A 23,909-nucleotide genomic window follows, 5' to 3' on the forward strand; every position below is an offset into this window, starting at 1 on the left:
AGGTGCTTGTGAATTGAGACAGAGTGGTCAGAAAGATTCATACAGCACATATCCTGGAAATCTTCACAGCCGTGGCCGTGGGCTAATAGTAGAAAATCAATGGCTGCCCTATTTTGTAATACTGCATGCCTAACACTAGTAACACCGGCGCTTAGCTCATCAAGCATCTGCAAAGTTATGTTTAGTTCGTATCTTGCCCAGCAAGCAAGTTTGTGTAACATTGCATGCGCCCTAGCTGCTGAAGCACCAGGTAAAAACATGGATGTTTTTCAAGAATGCAGCTTGCCAGCAGGCACGCTGCTGCACAGGCTTGAGTCCGATCAGCCCTGAACAATTGCCATTGCCTGTGGCGTTCCCTATCAGTGAGCTGTTGTCTAGCATCCCTCGGAAGTCTTGTGGGTTAAAGTATGGGACCCCAATTAAGCAGGTGCGAAATGGGTCCCCTGGCGTGGCCAGGCTCAGACACATAGAGTCTTGCCCCGTTAAATTAGCTAGGGTGACCCACATGTTTTGTCTCTTTTGGATTGCTGTCAACATTGTGTGGGACACTGCTAGGATGCTTACGAGACGCAAACCTCTCAGAATGTTTGCGTAACAGACAACTCTGTTCCACCTCCTTTGCAATGGATCAGTCCTCGCCGTCAGGGCTGACGGAGGCAATGGCTGCACGTCCTCTTGCTGCGAGGGAAGGGCCATAGGCCCTGTGCCCGGTTCTCCCAACGGGAACAGAGGAGTTCTGGTGGCCGTCTTGACCAGTGGGTCCACAGGACGCCACGGTGCTGATGGTGTGATTTCGCGAGCCTTAGACTCCAGCGCATCCTGACACGTAGACAATTCAGCAAGCTTCTTCATTACTTCATGCATCATCTCTTGGTGCTTCTCCTCCTCTTGGGGCTGACTCCCGGCAGCCCTGGTTGGCTTTGGCTCTGCAGGCAACAAAGTCGTGGAGGCTGCTTTGCAGTCAGACGTTGATCCGCTGTCCAGCAGAGGGGGGTGGCGCGCTGCCGTTTTCGGCCGGCAGCTAGGATCGCTTGCTTCTCCTCTGCTCGCCTGCGCCCCGCCCCCAGAGTTGGGAGGGTCTACTTCCACCTTTGCTACCAGTTCTCCCTCAGGCTTCTGCGGGGTAACTTCCTTCTCCATCGGGTCCAGCAGCTCCCGCAGCGAGCGTACAGGTGCTGATGTCCCCTTCATCAGTCGATCCGCGGTCAGCCCGAGGAATCGCGCAACCCTGGACTCTCCCCTGGCCTCTAGCTGCTGCTCCGTGAGACCCCCCTCTCTTTCTTTTCTGGGGCCGCCACCCCCCAGCGCCTCCATGGCTGCCGCAGCCACCTTCCTCCCTGCTTTCATTTCTGCAAGGGTATTAGTCACAGCTCTCCATGTTAGTCCCAGAGCTTTAGCTTCTTTACCTTCCTTTTCACCCTCAATTGTGAACTGCCATAGTCTGTTTCCGACTCCCCACCACTCTTCGGTTAAAAACAAAAGCGAAGTGCATTTCAACCCACATTATTAGGGCATAGAGATCTCGATCTTTTACAGTCTCACCTCTCTTAGAGAGGATACTGGCTAGGAGATGAGTTGCAGCCTTGTATTCCATAGCTGTCTTACCTGCAGGGACTTGCTCGGCCATGCAAGCTCTGGTCTCCAGCACCACCCAACTTTTTGCCGGGACACTCCCGCTCCAGCTCTCCAGACTCCTCACCATCAGTGTGATGATTCAGAGTCTTGCCGCATTTAGGCGAACCGCATTTAAGCGAAACAAACCGCATTTAAGCGAACCGCATTTAAGCGAGTAAGATCACTCGAGTCCCTGTTCGGGCGCCAGGTATTAGGGACCGAGTCCGGAGAGCTGGCCGGATAAACGACACATACACCGATTCGATTAAGCATCGTTCTCCCTTTATTGTTCAACTATGCAAGCTTATATCTACTTTTTGCAAAGATTCACGCCCAGTCCCTCTAGACGGCCTCTAATCAGCGGGGGAGAAGACCAGTGTATAACTTTGCCAAGGACTCTCAGGGCTGCCTGCAGCCAGGTGCTTTCCAGGCCTGCCTGCAGCCAGGGGCCTGTTCAGGGGCTTTTCCTCAGCAACCCTGGGTTGTCCAGTCTTTCCAGGGGTATCATATGCCCCTGTTCCGTAAAGAATCCCTCTACACTAACCCAGATTGCAGACCTCTCCAAGGGCTGGGCAACACTTCTGTTCATGAGGCCCAGTCCTCTCTTTGCTGTAACAAGAGCACAGGCATCTCATGTTTTGTTTCTTAATTATGTTTTCAGCATGGTTCTTGCAGTAGCTGGGAGCAGAAGCATTAGCATTTGAGAAGCAGGATTGCCTGTTTGCCGGGCAAAACCCCCAGTTTACCAGCCTGAGCTCTTATGCTTGGGCAGTGCATGGGGGAACATGGAACTAGGGTTTGCTCCTTTGGTCCTTGGAGATCTACTCGCCTCTACAGAGAGGCAGAGCATGCACAAGGGATGAGGCAGCAGCACCAGTATTGTGGCCCCACTAAGAGTAGAACATCTGGGTGGAAGATCACAAGGCCAGAAGTACCAGAAGTACTTTGGTAAGGCCACTGAGAAAGCTAAGGAGAGACAGAGAAAGCAAAATCCTGTAGGCTGTATTTGCATAGAGGGAGAAAACTGAGCATTAAGCTAAAGTAAATACTGAAATGATTCACTGCACAGTGCAATTCAGAGAAATGCAGATGACCAGACACTGGGATTTTGCCTGTCTCTTGTGGGTCCCGGCAGTTACTCAGACAGATGCTCTGTGGCACCCATAAAAAGATAATGCTGGGAATCTCCTAGTCTAAATGCTGCTTTTCTACTGTGAGCACTAAACTCCTTGTGGAATTGCCTTCTGACTTGATTCCTCCTACATTTATTTATGCACTGTTGCCAAATACTGTGAAACTAGCTGCTTCTGTCCTCTGCAACAAGTAACTAAGCACCTACAGTATAAAATATTTGTAACTGAAAAAAAGGGAAACTTTACCATTGCTATTGGAAAGTGCCATGAGATTTCCCTAGAAGGGTGTGGTAGAAGTGCAACCAAGGATATGCTGTTATTTTAAAAACCTGACCATGTGCTGGTTCCTCCCCCTTTGAAGTCAGTGGCAAAGCTGTTTTAGAGGAGTAAGACTACTTGAACAGGCAAACAAGAGGCAGCCTGGGGGCAGAAGAGGCTTACAAGGAATGGTTTCTGCTGCTGTCCTTGAGCACAGAGCTGTTCAGACAGACTGGAGACCTGTCAGCCACTCTCTCCCATTAAGACTAAGAAATGAATGCTTTTCAAGTTATTAAATGAATGGGCTTGATCTTACAGCCCTTACTCATCTGAGTACTGCCATTAATTTTAAGAAAATAATCACTATATTAAGTGCTATGGAATCCTTAAATTGTTAAATTCTAATATTTGACAGAATTTTTTATTGGATAGAAAAATAATGCTGACATAATTAAAAGGATATGAACATTTCACCTTTTGAAGACTGCAAACTACTTTGGAGCAAATTGTAAAACTAGAAGCAGTGCAGAGAGCTCAAGCCCATGTCATGTCTGTGGGTTATTTTTGAACTTTATGAAAAACATACTTTAGCAGTTTCTATCCTGACCATTCAACTGTATTCTGGCATTCTAAATGCAAAAACATGCTAACCATGAAAGCAGAACGTTTAAAAATACACTGTCCACTTGGCTTCTTTGCCCTGCTTCAGAGTCTCCCAAGTTTGTTTGGGACAAACTTGGGAACTTTGTTGTGGAATGACTGTTTGAATTGGGGTTTCTTAAAATACATGTGGAGCCTTGTAGCTGCCGTGGGGTGTACACAGTGGTGGATCTGTACTATTTTAAAATCATCTGGCTATTTCACTTCATGTAAGAATATCTGTCAGCTCAGTTATAAGGAATGAGAGGGGTTGATTGAAACAACTCACGAAGCCATTAAACAAAGAGATAAAATGTAGAACATGTGCTGTAGGGTCGTTTTAATTATAATGTGGGGGGATCTGTGGAAACTGGATGGCAGCTGCAGTGTAGCTGAGTTTTAAACCCCTCTTAATAGCACCTACATCCTGCTCCTTAGGGGTGGGGTTTCTTTTCTGTAAAGCTAGGTCCTTTGGAAATGGTGTTTGGAAGGTACCTCTCATTGCTACGACTGACCATAATGGAATTGCTGTGCTCAAGCACTTAGATATGGACTAAAATAGGCATTTATGTACACTAATCATCTAGTCATTAGGTGCTAGACTATGTAACATCAGAGAAATGTATGCAGAAATGTTAGTCAAGGGGGAAGGTATAAAGATGTCAAGTGAACAGCCATGAGAATGCACAGAAAGTGGGGAAGAAAAAAAGTAATGACAGCTTTTCTCATTGTCTTGATTATCTTAGTAGGTCAAAAAACCCCTTATAGCTGTATGCTATAAGTATGTCTGTTAAATTCATTTAGCATATAATCTGGCTTTAAGCAATTGATACCAGGCAGACACATGAGTTCAGTAAAAAACTATTTAAACTTCCCATTTTGCTTTATTCTTATCAACCTAGTTATAGGCATCAAGAGTTAGCATAATTAATTCTAGACCTATCAGAAGTGGTTTCAAGTCTCTTGTGAGCTCAAATCAGTCTGTAGCCATCAAAATCAGCATGAGGAGCAGTAAGGAAAGGAGGCAACACATCTGCCTGTGTCAGAGTTTTTGCAACCCCATCCACTTCTGCCAGAGACAGGGCCATTACGTAGGTAGACATTGGGTCTAGTTCAGCTAGACAGCTCCAGTGTTCCTAATGCAACGAAGTTTGCTTAAATGTCTGCCATGCTTCTTATGCAAATGAAGTACAGTAATTTAGTTAACCCTTTGTCACTGAGTAAAGTGTGTTCCCACATAGGAACACCAACACTTCAAAACACTATCCAGTCATTAAAATATAAAAGAAGATTTGCATAAAACAAAGACATAACATCCAGGACCAATTACATAAAAATGGAAAATAATTCTTGAAGAAGAGCATGGAAGACTTGGAGTTACTGCTTCTTGCTCTTGGCTGTAGCTTGTTGGCACATTAAGGTTCTGGGGACTGTTCCCTTGAGGACTTCAGCTGTTGCATGTTATTTTAAAGACACTGAAAAGTGGTAGTTGGGATAGATAACCACCTCCATACTGGCTTGTGGGGCACTCTACCACGTAGCCAGGGTAACCATCACACCAGTCTGGCTCCTTAGCATCCCGAGCTAAAGAAAATGTACAAAGACAACTCGGCTGCCATTAGGATGAGGAAAAACTCAGTTCTGCTTAAACAATGTAAAGTGAAGTGTGGTTCCCTTTGTTCTTGGAAGACCTTGGTAGCAGTGAAATCAGTCATAGATCCAACAATGACACACAGCTTGTCAGCTGATTCTCTCAAGACAGCACACCTTGAGGTGAACTTTGGAGAGTCTTTCACAGACTCGCCTCAAATTGCCTGAGATAAAAGTTAGAGGAGAAACAGGGGAAGAGCTCTCCCTGATGGGATATCATGGGCCAGGATGACAGTCTCTGTTTGGTTGGCATCTGGTTAGTTGAAGTTCTAACTTCTGGAAATGAAATTAAGCACTTTACCATCACTGTCATGGAGAGGTTATCTCAGGTTTTTAGCATCGTGCTTAGACTCATCCTGTATTTCCCTAGGACTAATGGAACAACACATTTTAGGGTCAAAGTTAGCTCTTTGCATGTGTCCTGTTGGCTTTAGTAGAATTACTGGTGTGCAAGGAGTATGAATAGAGTTCATACAGTGATTCCTAAAATACAAAATGCTAATTACAATATGCTTCCCTAGGGAGAGAGTTGAAGATGGCTGACCATGTAACCCCTCTCTTCTCTCCCTCTTTTATTCCAGTCCTCCGTGATGTCGGTCTGTTTTGCCCGCTTTCACCCAAACCTGGTCGTTGGTGGAACATACTCTGGCCAAATTGTCCTGTGGGATAATCGCAGTCACAGGCGCACTCCGGTTCAGAGAACTCCCTTATCTGCTGCTGCTCACACGGTAAGGATAAAAATCACCTCTTTTCCTTAGAGGAGATGGTCAGCAGGAAAAGGCTGACTGCCTAGTTGTGTCTACAATGGTGGTTGCCACACAGATGAAAATGTAATGTGGCCCTTGAAGGGAAAAACGTAGATATGAGAGATGAACAACCACCTCTTGTAAGTGCTTGATCATCATACTTTGTACAGTCAAGTCAGGACATTATTTTCCTTTCCAAGGAAGAGGGCAGGATTGAATACAACACTTGGGTGAGGCACCTTTGTGCCAGCACAGTGGCACTGTAATTCTTGTCCCCATTGTCTGTAAAGAGAGCCAGACCACTGTGGAGGCTGTATGTCTGTCAGTCCAACATGGCAGGCAATTAGAGTCATTATTGTTGTCTTGGTGCATGCAAATTTCTGCTTTGAACCAGATTAGGCACCTTTGAGGGTCTCATAGTGAATTCCTGTAAGCAGACACTGGTGCCCTTGGAAAGAGTGGGGCAGTTTGCTTCTGTTTTCTAATAGAGCAGTACATAAATCCCTGCTGTGGTCTCCTACTCCAGACAGGGCCACAGGGCAGACTTTGCACACTGAGGGAGAGTTTGTTTCAACACAATGATGCAGGAGAGCATTTTGCTAACGCACACAGGTACTTGCAGATAATTAATGATGGTGGCAATGGGCTCTAGTGATGTCTGGGAGATAAACAGGCAGAGCAGTAACAAAAAATGCCTGAGAAAGAAGAGACTTCGTCTGTGATACAAGGATGATGTCTGTGATAGGAGACTCTCTTACATTGCAAAGTACTCATATTGTGCTGGAGGAAGAGACAAGCCTGGGTTGCCTGCTAAAGTGTCCTCATTGCTATGGCACTGACATCCAGTCCATCCCACACAAACGTCTAATGCATTCTTGAGCTCTCCTCCTCCAGAGTCTGGGCTTGGGCAGACTCTTTAGGGGAGATGGAAGGTGGAGTAGCTCATCCTGGGAGTGGGCTTAGGGCAATTCCTGAGTGGAAAGTGGAAAGGAGGAGGAAAATGTAGAAGTATGATGTAAGAGTGCAGAAAAACACAGATTTTCTGTAACATAAGGAACTGAACTCCACAGAGTACTCTGAGAGATAAGACAATCTTGTTCTAGCAGAATGAAGGATCAGACAAAGTGATAGTACTTTTGCATCTCCGGCTTTTACAATTCTGTGATTCTAATGTTTGGAATTTGCAGATCAAGGTTCAGCTTTCAGTTGACCGTGACAACATAATCCCTGGAGTTAAAAGACAACTCCAGAAGCCATGCCATGTGAATTACTGCTAAAGATTCAGTATGGGGCCAGTATTACGATTGCAAGTCTCCTATATTAAAAATTACAGATGTGCACAGACATGCTTAGTGGGCCAGGCAATACAAATATTGTTCCCCAAATTTCCACTATCATGAATGTTGATGTAATTATCTAATGATCTGTGCCATGGGTTGCAACTTCAACATTGCTTTTGATTTCCCTAATGTTTTTGCTCATTTTGTCGCCAGTAATGTTCAATCTGCATGAAAAGAAACAGTCTCTCCTGGAAGTGCAATTTAGAGATGTAGCAGACCAGAAAACTAGTGGCAAGAAGCTGACTATCACTGAAAATTGAACAACTGGGACTCAAAATCTAGTGGAAAAGCAAAGATTAATGGGAAGTAATTTGTTTACACTCAAAAATCATTTAAGGCAAAATTGTACCTCCTGGAATTATATATTAAAGCGGTTTTATTATTGTAATAGAAAAATATGTAATGTTTTGCTTTTGACAAATATAAATAAATTACTTTCAGTTGTGGATGGGCACTTTATGTGCTGTCATGGATTGATATAAATAAGTGTTTACACAGTTTAACATGAGGAAATATGATGTTTTAAGGAGTGCTTAGATTTTACAATAAGAGTTGCTTACTTTATGTTCGTACATAGGAATTACTTACATAAACTGTAAATGAGGTCTTGGTTGCAAAAGGCTGGCTTGAATCCTTGCTGCCAAGAAAAAAATAAAGGATTAAATTAAGACAACACTACTTTAGCGATGTTGCTTTTTGTACTGCTAGATACGTGAGCTGAATAGTCATTTTTAATTTGAACTCAGGCTGTATGTGAAGAAAGGATTTCTCTCTTTTCTTACTCCTACTTTGTGTATTTGAAACAGATAGATCATGTGGTTCTCCCTGACTTAAACCTTCCTGAAATTTAGTATCACTGATTACTGCCTGGATTCACCAGGAAAGAGAATTCTACCCACAGCTTACTCACTAATTTCCTTTCACACCCACCACACATCTGCACTTGGGACAACAGGAAATTTTAATTAAGACAAAACCCTTTTGCATGATGATTTCATTTCCAAAATAAATAAAAGCAAGCTGGCAGCAACCCTTTGAAAGGAAGGAGCCTGTTTAGACTTTCTGTTGCATACAGTTGGTTGTCTTCATCTGCTTTCCTTACATCTTTTCATTTCTGCTGTGAGTTTTATTGTGCATGAAATTGATGGCTGGTAGCCCTGATTAAAGCCAGGCTTGACACACTGAGGTGCTGCTGGAAAGACATGGCTCACTCTTCCCCCCCCACTAAATATTCTAGATATTCCACTGCTTGCTTTAGCTTCCTCCCACCCACTCTGTCTGTTTGGACTACTGGAGGTCAAAAGCCCATGAAAAAAATAGGTCTATGCTTATTTCACACATCAGTACGCAGTAATCATGTTTAGCACTGGGGTCATTAGCTTACACTAAACAGCAAGAATGTCCATGGTGTGAGAGTAATAGTGTGAGACACATGCGAGGGACCGGTAGGGGTCCATTTGATGACCTGGGAGAAACCAGGTGCCTGAAAATCTTGAGAGAAAGAAAAAAAATGGCATCAAATGGACCTTGTGACTTACTGGTGTGCACAGGTTGCCTCCAAGCACACTATTTCAGCAGCAACTGCTTAGTCCATCTCAGTGCGGGCACAAACACTGTTTGTACAGGTGCTGCACCTTTTGCTCTTAGAGAGGGGACATTTACAGGGCCCACTCAGGTATCAAACCTGAGAGCAAGTTAGAGCTCTGAGGATTTCTGCCATTCCCCACTGACTGGGTAGGTGACCTGCAGCTGGATCTTGAAGTAGTCTGACATAAGTGGCAGTTCTGCCATTCCTTTCAGCAGGACCAAATGCTACATTCCTAACACTACATAGGGTTAGCTTAGACGCTCCTAAGGGATCTCCTGTATGTTGGTCCTAATTTTCTTTGATTAAGGAAAGTATTAGAGAAAAATGTTTTTTCTTTCTGCAGAGGCAGGTCTTCTATTTATTGGTAAATGCAGCAGAGAAATTAAATTTTTGTTTGCTCGACTTTTGTATATGTCTAACCCTTAATTTAGCAGTATCACTTGTAATGGTCAAAGGAAATGAAATCTTATTGTTCAGTCTGACTGATTTTTCACTCTGGAGATTGCTGAACTTGACCCATCCCTCATATGTCACCATCAGACATCAGATGATGCTTTGGGCTCAAAATGTTACCAGGTTCTTTGGAAAAGGAATAGGCCAAGTCTCAATTATGCATACTAACTGGAATTCAGCCTCCATGGAATGACTGCACTATGGTGAACCAGGTGTAACACCCTAAATTTAGTCACTCCCCACTTAAAATGACAGATTTCAAAAGGTGTATTGGCCAGTGCTGAAGAACGTTGATGGGCTTGTTCATGTTCTTCAACTGGAGTACATTTGCAAATATTTAGCATGCAAGCCAAATTCTGAGAGAGTTCAAGTTTTATGCAGCTGTTTTCTTGAACAAAGTTTTCATTTTTATTCTGTTTGGACAGTTTTTCCTCTTTCTGCTGGTAATTTTCAGTGTCAAAAGCCATCAGTAGAATGATACATGTCCCTGTGGGTGAAATCTCATCCACATAATTCAGTATTTTCACAGCATTACTCAGCTGGGTTGTTTTATTATGAGGAAAATGAAACTTTGAAAACATTTCCACCTCCATAACGTACTTTGTAAAATTTAAATGTAAAAAACATAAAAACCCAACCCAAACAATTCCTATCTGGCAAAAGCTGAGTCTTATATTTTCCAGGCATTGTGTGACTACTTAATCATTCTTTAAAATAACATATGAGACATTAGAAGTTTGTTTGTGAAAATGTAAGAATGGCTCTCTGACTTCCAGTGTTATGTGTTTTCAGCATCCTGTGTATTGTGTGAATGTAGTTGGAACACAGAATGCACACAATCTTATTACTGTCTCTACGGATGGCAAAATGTGCTCCTGGAGCCTGGACATGCTCTCAACTCCACAGGTGGGTTTATTTTCACCTACACGGGGGGAAAAAGTGTCTTTGGTAGAGCAGGATACCTGCATAGTGGAACATAGCTCCTAAAAGCCAAAATCTCGCATCCTATACAAACTAAAACCAATGGATGCACTTGAAAGAGTACAGCTTGCTTCCAGCAGTCTCTGCTAAGAGCCAAACCCCATTTCCTTTACCACAAATCATGTCATTATTGTAATACGTTAATACATAGGTCAGTTTCAAGTGAAAATGAAACAGTCCATTTAAAGTACGGTAATTACAGAAGTCGCCTGTGGTATACATTGCACTTATTCTACAGCATTGTTTAACAAATATGGACTAGATTGCACTGCTGCTGAACACACCCTAGGCACTGCAGGTTTCCAAGGCACACAGTCAGAAACTCAGAAACTTACTTTGCTGGCAGCCTTCAGTAGCCAAAGAAACAAACAATGCAAATCAAAAGTTTTAGAACTAATCCTCCCCCTCTGGAATGTTTGCTGCTATTGTCTTTCCCCCCTCTCCTCTCCTTTGTATCAGAAATGAAAGGAAACACAGGAAAATTGCCCAAACGACTAGTGATTATAATAATGGAAACTAAACAAAGAATCTGATGCTGAAAAAGGTGTACAGAAAGCATCTTTTAAGTGTTATCTTCTGAAGTAGTACATTTTCTATTTCAACACATCACTCATTTTTATACACAATTTCTTAGAAAAAAATTTAATATCATTTTTACTAAGCTTCATGGGATCTGATCTTGTTTCGAAATGCTGCACAGAAACTCCCAGTAATGATTCCATTAATCATGCATTAATGTGCAATTACTATTGAATTATTCGCTTTTCAGTGTTGACACAAGAGGTGGGACTCCTCTATCCTAACCTGAGCCATCTGAAAGTTGATCTGTCAAGCCTAAGTTCAAAATTCAAGTTTTCTGTACAGTTGAGGTAGAGAGAGGCTGCTACTTCTGGAGGATCACTCATCCCATCCAAGTGTGAAATGCTATTTCAGATACCCACCCTGGGACATGGAACTGTCCTGTCTTAGGGTGGGAGAGGATTCTGGAAGCCATCGCATCTACTCCCCTACTCAAAGGGAAGCCAACTTCGAAGTTTGACCACGTTGCTCATGTAAGGCAACAGTGTGGGGCTGGTAGTTGTGCCCTGGGACTATGAGAAACCAGTACTCTTCTGCAGTAGAAATGGAGGCATCTAAAATGGCCCAGGCATATATATTCAGGCACCCGAATCCCTTCCACAGTTTCTCACCTAAACATCAAGAAGATAGATCCCACCCCTGCATATTCACTTACTGGAATACTAAAGACTGAAGCACAGATCTGTGAACATCTGAGTTCCAGTACCTCATCACTCAAATGGCATTTCCCTGCTCCAAAACTGACTCTCAACAAGGATGGGAACACACCCCACATTACACTGAAGTTTGGCACATGGCTCATGGTGATCTAGAAAAGAAAGGCACAGGACTTGACATCAAGCTGCATGCCATAGCTTTAAACTGGGAGGAGTAAAGTGTTGCTGATGTGTGTCAGTCTGAAACTTTCCAAAGACACAGATCCAGAGCACTTGTGTACAGCCATGGTGCTGGGAGGAGAGAGTCCACCACAGTCTATGGCCATATCTCTGCAGACATTAAATTATGATCTCACCCCAGAAGATTTTAACAAAAATATATTGTCTCTCTCCCATATTAACAGAATTTCTTTCTCTCTCTCTTTCTCTCTCACTCACATATTTACAGAAATATGAGGTGGTCTCCCAATGCATTTTCCATGTCTTATTTTGCCTTTATAATAGAACCAAATTTATTTAAAAGAAAAGTATAAACCAAGCAGAAATATTTCTTTATGGATTTGCATCACTCTCCTCTCACAGGGATACCCACTTTCTTTGCAGCAAAAAAGCCCTTCTGAGAAAAACCCTACTGGCTTTGGCTCTAGAAGAACAGCAGCATAGACTTTTTAAACATAGAGAACATACCCACTTAAAGAGCTAAAAATGAAAATGGTGAAACCATTCAGGCCTTTTGTGGATTCTTGGGTTACACCATTTAGGCTGAGAAACCAAAAAGTTGTGCAAAATCTGCTCGAAGCGTACACATCTTGCAACAGCCACAAACTTGCACGGTGATTGTATTTGCAATTGCAAAAGTGGGCATGCTGATTTACTTTAAAATATAGCTACCAAATGAAAACAGAAAACATTCCTGCTGGTTTGTAGCTTGATGGTGGAGTCTAGAGGGAGTGTTTATGGTTACCTCTGAAAATCCCTGAAAAGCAACACTTAGAATGGTGGTAGTGACAGGACCCCAACTTTGTAATTTTGTTCTGCAAAGGGACAAATGACACAGTGCAATAAATGCTTCACATGCACACAATATTACATGTGCTTCCTGACAATTGATTTCCAGAATGTTTCTAAATAGAAGGGTATTGCATGATTTGTTAAAGCCTGAGGCTGGCAAATGTAACCATTAAGGTATTACCTTTAGTTTCTGCACCATTAGATTTTAAATTCTCACCTGTTATCTCTGGCTGATTTAAGATGATGCAGAAAAGACCAGTGCCTTCCTGCCAGTCTCAAATATGTGACAGATAGCAATGGGGATGGTAAGAGCATCCTGGTTTTGTTACATTGCATCTTCTCACAATGTCTTACGTAGAAACCAAAGTCCTGTGTCTGGGTCAAATGATTTCATCTTCCTCTCCTGCTACCCCATGTAATATTCAGAAATCAGTTATAAAAAAAAACAACCCAGACTAACAAAAGGAGGATCACAGCATAATAACAAAAACCTGTTTTGGTAGGAGAGCATGGAGCTGGTATACAATAAGTCCAAACCAGTGGCAGTCACAGGAATGGCTTTCCCAACGGGAGATGTCAATAACTTTGTCGTTGGCAGTGAAGAGGGAACAGTCTACACAGCCTGTCGTCATGGAAGGTGAAGTTCAGCATTTTGTACTTATAAAACATTCTGTACCTGTGTTGATGAGAGATAGCCAAGTGCATGTTCAGTGTTTTTTTCTCTTTGATCAACAATGTCTGTACTGTTCCTGTGACCAGCACAGGAGCTGCCTAACTTTGAGCAACTGTGCTGACAGTATTGCTAAATTGCTTCTATTTAGGCATATACTGATAGTCTGTATGGCAGCTGATGGTTTGAATGAGTCTTAGGCTGCTAAGATAAATGAAGCATGCCCAAGGGCATTTCTCATTTCTAAACTTTCAGACTTACCTGATTTGTTCCTCACAAGAGGAGGAAGGTGCCAGATCCTTTTTTTAGTACACCTTTGTAGAAACCTACTGACTGTCGACAAAAGCTCTTCTGCTCCTGCCTGTCTTTCCTGGAGCTTTTTGCTATCATCCCTGGTTTATTTCCAGAGGCTCCTGTGTCCTTCAGCCCAGCACAGTGAAGAGACATATGTTATTCTGGAAAAAAGGTGTGTCAAAGCACAGCAGATACCCAGGATGGCCTCAGTGCTCCAGAATTCCCCTTACCCCACTGACTACGTGGCAGATAGCTGGGATGAAATAAGAGGTGTCCTTCTTATCTGGCACTGCAGGACTCAGCCTCTGCTCCAGCACATGCTGTGAGGTCTGGCAGGGGGAGCCTAAGTGCGGCCACACTGTCCACACAGGAGAGGTGACGGGACACTGCACCAGCTGGATGAAGGACCAGTTTTCTCTGGTGCAGCTCCATATCTGCTTTCACTACACTGTACTCACACTGGCACCGGGCTGACAAGCTCATCAGAGCTGTGGCTATTTTTAATGTATATTCTTCCACTCGCAATTTTTCTATAATCTAGCTAAAAGGGTAATTTCATTATTCCCTTTTCTGTGTACACTGTGAGACAGCACTGACAACTGATCTGGCATAATTTGTTTCCAGGAAGAAGAAAACTGTGCACATTCTCTCTTACACAGCATTGTATTTTTCCTTCCAAATAGCTATTCTAACCTCCAGCTGATGAAATGCACATCTCCCCTTGTTCAAAGTAATGACTGTATGATACCTGATCACAGGATTAGTTCCTTCTCTTTTTGTGAAAAACCATTTGCTTCCTAGTGACTTGATTGACTGCTATGAAAATTTATCTTAGATATTTAAGAGAAAAAGAATTGCCCATCATAATTCATTAACATATCTGCATTTTTATTTTAATGGTTATTCCTTGTGAAAATGGCTTACTCAGAGGCATAAGCTATAGTATAATTACAATTTAGAATTATTTTATAATTATACATAAATGTTATTTCAAGCTACAGGAGTAGACAGTATATGTAGAAGTGAGTACGGTAAGTCTTGAGAAGTAAGAGAAATTCTCCCTGTGCTCTCTCTGAGCATTAATTTTGCCCATTGGAATAAACTTCTGCAGGCAAAGGCCTTAGCAAAGGGAGAGAGATTTACAGGTTAAATAGAACTTTAAAAGGAAACAGGAACCTAAGAGTAAAGAAAAATTACGTTAAATCACTAGGTGGTAAATCACTCTCTGCATGTAAATCTTTCTTCTTCCTGCAGTAAAGCTGGCATTGGTGAAATTTTTGAAGGCCACCAAGGACCTGTCACAGGAATCAATTGTCACATGGCAGTGGGTCCAATAGACTTTTCCCATCTCTTTGTCACATCATCATTTGACTGGACAGTGAAATTGTGGACCACAAAGGTAAGAAATATGAGTTGGGCTGGGACAAGTAATGCTACTTGTGAAAATTCTGTTGTCAGAAATACTTTAATGCCATCTATCAAGTCCTAAGAACAAATTAATTGAAAGGCTGTGGTTAGAATGGTCATAGTGATAAAATTGTAAGTAAAATATATAGCTAGTGTAACTCTCAGTCATATTTGCCCTGGAGCATGCCTTGCCCTTTAGCTGGCCTGCGCTTCAGTATTAACCCTAGTGCTGAGCACTTTCATGAGGCAAGGAGATGAGGATGTCCTGGACTCCCAGCCATCAAACAATCCATTCAGCACTCCTGTGCAGGCTAAATTGCAAGGCTAATACTATGCACCGTGGTGGTGCAGCAGCACGAACACTTTCCTCTGATGAAGCAACAGGGGAAGTGCACGTACAACTTAGTGCAATCAATATCACTTGTGAAATTCACTGCTGGAGGAGGCTGTGATAGCCAAAAGATAAAATGTCCCCATGACATTAGAAGCAGGGAGAAGTACATGCTGGAATTTACATTCACGACCACCAGGGATCTGTTGCTGACTACTCTGTGGCCCTCTGCCTGTGACCTCTTTCAGAGAGAGCAGCAGAACAGCAGAAATGTCACAGTCCTGTGAAACTTTGAAACCCCAACACTCCATGGGACAGACTAAACAGACCAACCTGGTTTATTGTACAGGCTGAGTAAAACAGGACAATGAGAGGTAAAATCCTAATTATGAAAGTCATCTAAATTTATTTTTTTATACACCAGAGTGGAGAACTGCCTTCCAAATGTCAGGTTCTTGTCTTAACCAAGGTGTTTTTATGCCTGCATTTGGTTCACATCTTGAGCTGCACCCGGCAGAGTTCCAGTACTGGAAGCTGACCCCAGTCAGGAAGTATCTCAGCATGTGTTCTTCCAAGACATCAGGGCTTGGAGATGATAGAACAGATGCACAGCAAATGTAAATACGAAAGTGATCAGAAAGGCTCATGTGACAACCTTGCGCTGGAAGAAGGCGCACAGTTACCTAGATGATAACTTGAATCAGCTTCCATCGTGGCTTCCCAATGCATTTGTTAATGGCCTGATCCAATGTGCCTGCTAATTAACAGGTATCTTTTCCTAATCAGCAGTGACCATAGCTGGTGTTTTTGTCTTGGGCATTGCGTTTCAGGAAACTTGTAATGAGAAAGGTGCATTATTTACCTAATTCGTATATATACATCACTAGACCCAGCCTTAACCAATGCAAAAGTGGTCCAGAGAAGTGGATGTGGGCAGGCTGGAATGGATCTGGGATGGTTCCTAGGTGGTGAATGTTGGAAAGGGCTGCAGGATAGCCATGGGATGGACAGCTTAGATGTTGGCTCATAGATAGGCCATCTGGGTGTGAGACAAGGGAGTCCTGGGCAGTGGTGACTGGGGGCAAGGGAGTACAGGAGTGTTGAAGCTGAGTAAGAGGAGAAGAATTTGTGGGGAGTGCAGGGAAGATGAAAGGCAAGTATTGAATTCCAAACACACATGTACAGAAAAGTCTTGGATGCGTATTCAACCATCAGCTTGAGGTTGAATATGGCAATAAGGGCCTCATTCATCTGCAGCTTAAATGAAACTGTATTAAGGGATAATAAAGCCTGATTTTTATTTTAAACTCTTGGGATTTTAGAAGTTAGTAGTAACACTAACACAGCACATTTTGGGCACAAAGACACTGCAGATAGTAATATAGTTAGCCTTGTGGAATATTTCAGTGCCAAAATGGTTGGGTCTGATTTTGTTCGAGACAATCAGTTTTCAAAGAACCAAACCATTTAAATTTCTAATATCTATCAACCTGTGGCTCATCTGGCAAGAGGGGCTTCCTGAGAAAGCTGTTCGACTGAGCTAGGCGAGCTGTGGTGTGCATGTGACACACCACAGCACCGCTCAGAGCTGGAAGCTGTGTTGCTGTTTTGGATCACTTGCTTTCTTCTGGAGCAGGTTTGAGCAGCAGCAGCAGCCCCAGGCTGCTGCCCTGCCAGCCACTGCCCTGTGAAAACATACTCTGAGACAGTAGACAAGTTCTTGATTTGTGATGAATATTTTCTTTTTCTCCCCATTCAACTGCATCAGTTTATTTCCATATTGTCTGAATAATTTTCTTGGCTGGAGCTACTACATATTTAAGGCTCTCTTTGTTCAATTCATATAGTCAAGGCTCAGTCAATCAGTGGGCTCTGAAAAAAAAAAATAGTGGATTGATATGAAGTATTGAGTACTTCTGCTGGCTTACAATATTTTAGTCAGAATTGGTTTATTCCTTTAGTTTCTTATTTGTAATTTTAATCTTCCTATCAGCATCCAAAGCCGTATTGCTTTCCTGCTTCTACCAGTGTTGTCTACTTAATCCTGTGCACATTATCCTCTTTGGTCATGAAATTCAATTCCTTTCTGTTTCACAGGTTCAGAGTCAATGTCCAATTGTAAAGTGAACCATAAAAGCTTTGTGTTTATATTGTCTATTGATGTTGTGTAGCATCCTGGGGTGCTTACAAGAAAGGCACTTTCATAGCAGGAATTTGACTGATGGATTGAAAGCACCATCTCCCTTAAAAACTCTTGCTTGACATTTTATAATCTGTTTTTGTGGTTAACACATTTTCTAGCTAAAGGCAGTTCAACCAGGTGACTGAGAATAAGATTTTCACTAGCGGATGAATGAGCGTTTTGTAGATAACACTAATACAAGGTTCACATAATCATCCATCACATTAGCCAATAATTAGATCCCTCTGTGAATAGCAAGCAACCAGAAGCAACAGGAAAAGAAACAGAATTTGCAAAGGGAGTTACTTGATAACCACGGCATTATCTGGTTCCTGATGAAGTTAGTAGGGCTTTCAACTTGAATTCATGCTACACCATATGATCAAGTCTTGGATGCAGAGCTATCAAATGGAAGTCCCGATGTGAAGTGTCTGTGGAGCTCTGCCCTTAATTAGGCAGTGTTGGTACGATGCTTTGAAGAGGTAAAGTGCTAAGTGGAAATGCTAAGTGTTGTTAATTAATTAAACACTAATCCTCATGAATGAATAGCATGAGGTTAAATAATGAAATGTAAGTATTGTTATTATTACAGCAATTGCTGTTTGGAGAGCAAATTTTTTGATACTGTGTCAAGAGATGGGAGCTATCCTGGAAATGTTAAAGCATAGCAAAACATACACTAGTTTCAGCTAAAGCCTAGAAGATGGCTTGTTTTCTCCTAAGGGAGTTAAAAAGGGTCTGTACAGAGAGGTGGATTTTGCTAGCTTTTTCATCCTTCACATGTCTTCTTCAGCTCTTAACCCTTCCACTGAGGTGATGCCTTTTCCTGGTCTTAAAATGAAGAATCAAACATGGTTAGAAGGGAAAAAGGGATTTTACCTTGGTATTTATTTTAAGGATCCTTAGGTGCACCATGTCCCAGTGGAATGTGCCGAAATGCCCACCGCAATGCACACCCCCAAAAGATCTGGTATAACATTATAGGTCTTACTAATTAGCATATCTATCAAAGATGGTAATACCATCATCAGAAGGAGGCTCAGAGGTGAGCAGACTGGTAGTAGGGCCACAACATAACCATTAGCAGGAGCCAGAGGTCATGTGTGCCCTCAGTGACAGACCACCCATTGTGTGTCTGTGCTCAGTTTTGCTTTACTGGTATGTGCATCAGTGGTAGTGCCTTCCTCGTCCCTCTCCTTTGTCTTTTTTTCTTATGATCCTCACATGCTGCTCTTCTCTTTTGTTATGCTGCGCTGTTCCAGTCTGCAGTTTGTTGTGCTTTTTTGAGAAACCCCATTTTAAACAGCAAACATTTCCATTTCTATGCTATGTGCCTTCACGTACATTTCTGTACCTTGAATATCTTTTGCCCACGTGTTTGTTGATAACCTGGGTACAACCCAGTCTTCCTGTGTCTTGGAGAAAATTATTTTACTTGTCATACCTTCCTATCAGCATGTAGCTTCAGACTCCACTGGTTTTCATTTGGCCTAGAGTTGAACACCATCTCCTCCAAGGTCCAGCCAAAGCCTACCACTAGAAAAATGCAAAGAAGCATGTGGTGGTGGTGCTGGTGGTGTTACCAAAGGCAGGTACCTCCACCCTTCCCCAGAAGCCTTGATGATAGGATCTGATCAGATCCACTTGATAGACCAAATTTACTGTGATGGAAAATAGTGTTGCAGAATGAACCAGAGCACTACTTGATGGTCACCAAGAAAATGCATGCACACATGGCCAATTTTTTTAAGTTTACCAAAATAGCAGGCTGTGATTTTTTGAGATTAAGAACTTACTGTTTTTTTACATTACAAATACCATTTTTCAAGTTATCTGGTTACAGGCTAAGATTTTTTTCTATTATAATTTCAATTGCCTTAAATGGGTGAGAGCCTCTTGTGTTCCAGTTAGCATTGTCTGAAGTTAAAAATCCAAGTAGAAATGTAGTCAAACGTCCTTATGATGAAAGGACAGTAAACTTAGTGAACTGTTACAACAACTTAGTGAATTGTTCCTTGTGAAAAATTTTTGCAACTGTAATTGGAAAATCTGGAGTCAATGACTTGATTTAATGAAGTTCTGTGGCTGGTGGTTAGAATGGATCACAGATTAGAGGCACTGATGTTAGTGGTTAATGGTATACACCATTTCCCTACCTTATGGAAGATGTTTCTATCCCAGTGAATATGCAGTTATTTATGAAGAGTTTAGGACCTCCACAAGAGTATCCTGTAAGCCGCGGGGTCTGCCTGAGCAGGACAGGAACGTGTGTCTTCTGTAAGGGGAGGAAGGGATGATCTTGCCAGTTTGCTCTGAGCTCTGTCTTGTGCCTATAAACAACTCTGGTTTCACTGACAGCAGGATCTTCTCAGAGTAAAGCTTTGATTTTAATGTGTTGGCACTTCTTGATGAAGCCCGTTCTGTCCACCTGGGGCCAGCCCTTCTTCTTTCTCCAGTTTTTAACAGGATCAAACAGACCTCCAGCAGCAAAATGGGACTAGTGGAATGCAGAGATTACTCAGGTACCTTATCTTGCATATGCATATGCTTGAGTGTAGAGAAGAGCTGGACTTAATGAGATTTAGAACATAAAGTCTTGAACATGTTCATTCTTAATGCTTTTTTCTAAGCTTTCCTAAATCCTTTGGGCCATATCTTCTCATATTATCATACAAAGCATTTTAGGTGATGCTTACTTCATATGAATTTGGATCCTCCTGGATTTTTTATTATGTAGAGCTTTCACACTTTGGTTTCTTATGCAGCCACTGGAAAGAAGTAACTGTACTGCATGCATTAGACATCTCTTGGAGAGACCACCATTACTGCCCACCACTGACTATGCAGGAGCCCAAGTCTGGCAGATAATCAGTTGCTGTAGCTTTTGGTGGCTTTCTTGCATCTGGACAGCCTCAGGCCATATCTAAACTGGCAGACATGTCAGCACTTTTGAGCTCCTGAGTCTGTCTTACTCTGGTTTCTCCCAAACCACTACCAGGAAGGAATCAGCCTCTTTATCCCACACCACACACACACATGCATACATATGTACCTTGATTTGCAGCCAGAATCCTGTGGAATCCTTTACAACTCCTCCCTCTGACTGATTTTGGTGGGGCTCAAATGTCTATCTCAGGGGACAATTCCACTGCTCTTATTTTGGATACATGACTAGAATGGTCTCCCTCACTGCTCCATTACTGCACAAAGCTCCTTTTCTCTTTGATAAAAGCAATTAAAACGATTAATTTGATTAATCACTGTCCAAATGTTAACTTTATCTGATTACAGGGAATGACAAAGGGTGATAAAATAGCATGCTGGGATTTCATGGAAATGGTCTCTCTGTGGTGTGAGTTCAGAATTTTGAGTTTTGTCCAAAAACAAGGCACTGAATGAATTTGCTTCAGAGCTCACTTTCTGTGAAAAGGCCAAGCTGACTTGTGGAAGAGGGTGGAGTTGCCTGTTCAGACAGGATTTTTTTAGGTTTTGCCCTTTACCTCTGGAGCCAGAGGTCTGGCTCTCATCCAGCTGAACAAAAAAAAAAAAAAACCCAAACGTATTTTCTAGGTAATTTTAAAGAGCAAAACCAAAGTGAAGTCAGGTGCCTTGAAATCAGTCCCAAGTTCTTCACTTGAAATACTTCTCATTATTTCAGTTTTCTGTGTAGCCATATTTGATAAGTGTTAGGAAAATACTCATCAGATGGCCAACATACTTAATTTGCTCACATGAAACATGGTGCTTCTTTGCAATACATTTAGTGAAGAATAGCATACACACAAATAAAACAGTCATCTAAAATAGTGAGTTCTAAAAAACTCAGTGGGCTAAACTGTATTTCAGAAAACCCTAATATAAATCCAGCTGTAAGCAGTGAAAGCTCTATTTGCACATGGAAAGCAGAATTGGATTTCAGGAGCTTATATAATCTGTGCAAAACAAAGTCATCATTCCTTTTTTCCCTGAAATCAAAATGCAAACCTCCCACTGACAGTTCTGTTGCAGAATTACGCTGGAGGATCAAGCTCACATGCAATAGTGAAACATTTCAGGACAATTATCAGTATATAAAGCCCAGGACTTCTTCCCTAATGGAAATTTTCTCCCACCTGCTTCATGCAGCCATTCTTTCTCTGCCATGTGAGAGACTTTTGTTATCAGTAAAAAAAAAGGAACTGTGTTCAAAGTCCTACAAGATGAAGTCGTCTTCAATAATAATTAGGCTCAAAATCATTGCTTGCTGACCCATGAAAACCCTGTGGGCATCCTGGTGGCAGCAGCTACAAATACTAATCTTGACTGTTTAGCAGACAGAGCTGTAACATCAGGCTGTGTCAGCCATCCTGCAATGTTCCTCATGCTCTTGCTTCCTGGCAGCTGAACTGCAGCAGCAGCAGGGTCACTTGAAAGCCTGGCAATTGGCTGAGTACAGACACACTGCTGGGCCAGGTACTCTGCAATGAAGCAGCATTTTCCATTAAAAAGAAAAATTGAATTTTCAGGGGCCTCATACTGAATGTTCCTGTCAGAATCACAGGGGTGGGAAACAACCAAACCTCAGCTACATTATCCCACTCCTCTCCTCGCCTTGCAATTTGAGCTAAACTACCTCTCTTTAACAACTTGAGGCCCGAAGCAGGGAGACCAGTCCCACTGACCCCAGGAAAGGTACGTGCAGGACCTGAGTGTGGGCTGCTGCCTCTCCTGCATGACAGGAAAGCACTAGTGCACCAATCCAGTTTCTCCCAATTCATCCTACTCATTCTCCAGCTCTGTTTCCTTGTCCAATCTATGTGGCATATAAACAGGGAGTGACAACTGGAGATAGAAGACCAAATGTGCCCTTCAGTGTTTCATTCCGTGTTCAGTGTTTCCTCTGACCAGGATTTGGTCATTCTTCCATCAACATGCCTTGCTTATATTTCTCAGCAAGTCCCTCGAGCTTCCCTGAAAAATAATCCGGGATTATAGTGATAAAAAGGCAGGAGTATGAACTACAGAAACTGTGAATCAGTTTGCTAAGCAAGGACAGTAAGACTTCTGTAGTGTTTTGAGCTTCTTAAAAGAAATTGAGCCATTTTTAGAAGTAGGTACAAACTCCAAAAGAAAACAATAGTATTTCTAAAGAAGTCTCTTGATACAAATGCATGGTTAGTAGTTTAGGAAGAAGTGTTGTCCTGCTTAGAGCATGTTTTAAATAAAAGGTGGAAAACCTGATTACCATTTAGCAATGAAGTCAGCAGTCTGAGGAAATACAGAACAAATGGCAGATACCTGTATAGGCTTTTCCAGTGTTGCTGTCTGCACTTGCCTCCAGCCTGATGTGGGTGAATGAAGCAGAGAATAGTAAACCTCACACAGTGGAAACCCATAGGCACAACTCTTTTAAGTGTGGATTAAGAGGGGCTCCAGATTAGGAATGAAACTGGATGATCTAAAATGCAGAAACAAGAATACACCAGCCTGGCCAGAAGGAACTAGGGACAAAAGTGAGCTGAGGAATACTATAAGCCAGTCTGCCTTACACACATTCTGATGGTTTTAAACTTCATCCTCTGCAAGCAGATCTTTTAAATCATTTAAATTTACAGTAGGCATCAAGTAATGCACATTTATATCAAACTCACTGAAAATAGCCCCTCAGCTAATATGCAGTGGTGAAGAGGAATGCCATGCTTTCTGCTTTTTTTCTTTCGAAAATAAAAAGGTCTTTTTCCATTGGGTAGATGGAAAGGCATGGTAGAAGAGAACGTTTGCAGTAGAGCAGCACAGCCAGAATGTGTTGCACCTCTGCTGAGTACTTAAAAGAGTTAAGAAGGATTAACCAAATAAGCAGTTTACCTGTCAGTAAAACTAGCTTCCAGGCTATCTCCACAGATTTCAAAAGCTCTGCTGTTTGAATTTCTGATGCTCTTAAAAGACAAGTGTTGTCTGACTTTCCAAGTTCTTTTATTCTTTTCTTCATGCCATAGCATTAGACATTAAGATCAGTTCTCATTAAAACCGCCTGTGCCAATCATCAAACCTTTTTTCCTTTGCTTCCTTCTTTTATAGTCACTCGTGGTGCTTTGACTTTGAAGGAAACCACAAAAATGTAATCATCAGGTTATCTCCAGACTTGGTCTGCTCTCGTAGCCCCTTTCCTTTCGGTCTTACCCTTGTCCCCTCCTCCATCCATAATAATTCCCACATGTTTATGCAAAAATATTGGACTTTCTTTCATTATTGACAATTAAGAAAGGCAAGTTTCAGCCTCCCTGCAAGAACAATACTTTCTAAAAGTGAACAGTTTTCTGCCTTGTCTGTCTGCAACTTTTAGGATGCCAAACCAAATCAGTGTAACAATACTACAGCACTTAAACAAAAGGGTTGTG

The 23,909-nt window shown here is 42.2% G+C and overlaps 1 protein-coding gene across 3 annotated transcripts in view; it reads left to right on the forward strand.

Annotated features, from left to right (window-relative positions):
* The window catches only part of LOC138106418 (cytoplasmic dynein 1 intermediate chain 1), a 192,141-nt gene that overhangs the window by 137,964 nt on the left and 30,268 nt on the right, over window positions 1–23,909 (forward strand). For all 3 annotated transcript variants that reach the window (XM_069006991.1, XM_069006993.1, XM_069006992.1), the window contains exons 11-14: window positions 5,876–6,022; window positions 10,214–10,327; window positions 13,152–13,285; window positions 14,867–15,011. In XM_069006991.1, coding sequence (XP_068863092.1) covers window positions 5,876–6,022; window positions 10,214–10,327; window positions 13,152–13,285; window positions 14,867–15,011 — 540 coding nt within the window. The remainder of the gene's footprint in view (window positions 1–5,875; window positions 6,023–10,213; window positions 10,328–13,151; window positions 13,286–14,866; window positions 15,012–23,909) is intronic.

Source organism: Aphelocoma coerulescens, chromosome 2 (assembly GCF_041296385.1).
Source record: "Aphelocoma coerulescens isolate FSJ_1873_10779 chromosome 2, UR_Acoe_1.0, whole genome shotgun sequence".
NCBI classification, from domain to species: Eukaryota; Metazoa; Chordata; class Aves; order Passeriformes; family Corvidae; genus Aphelocoma; species Aphelocoma coerulescens.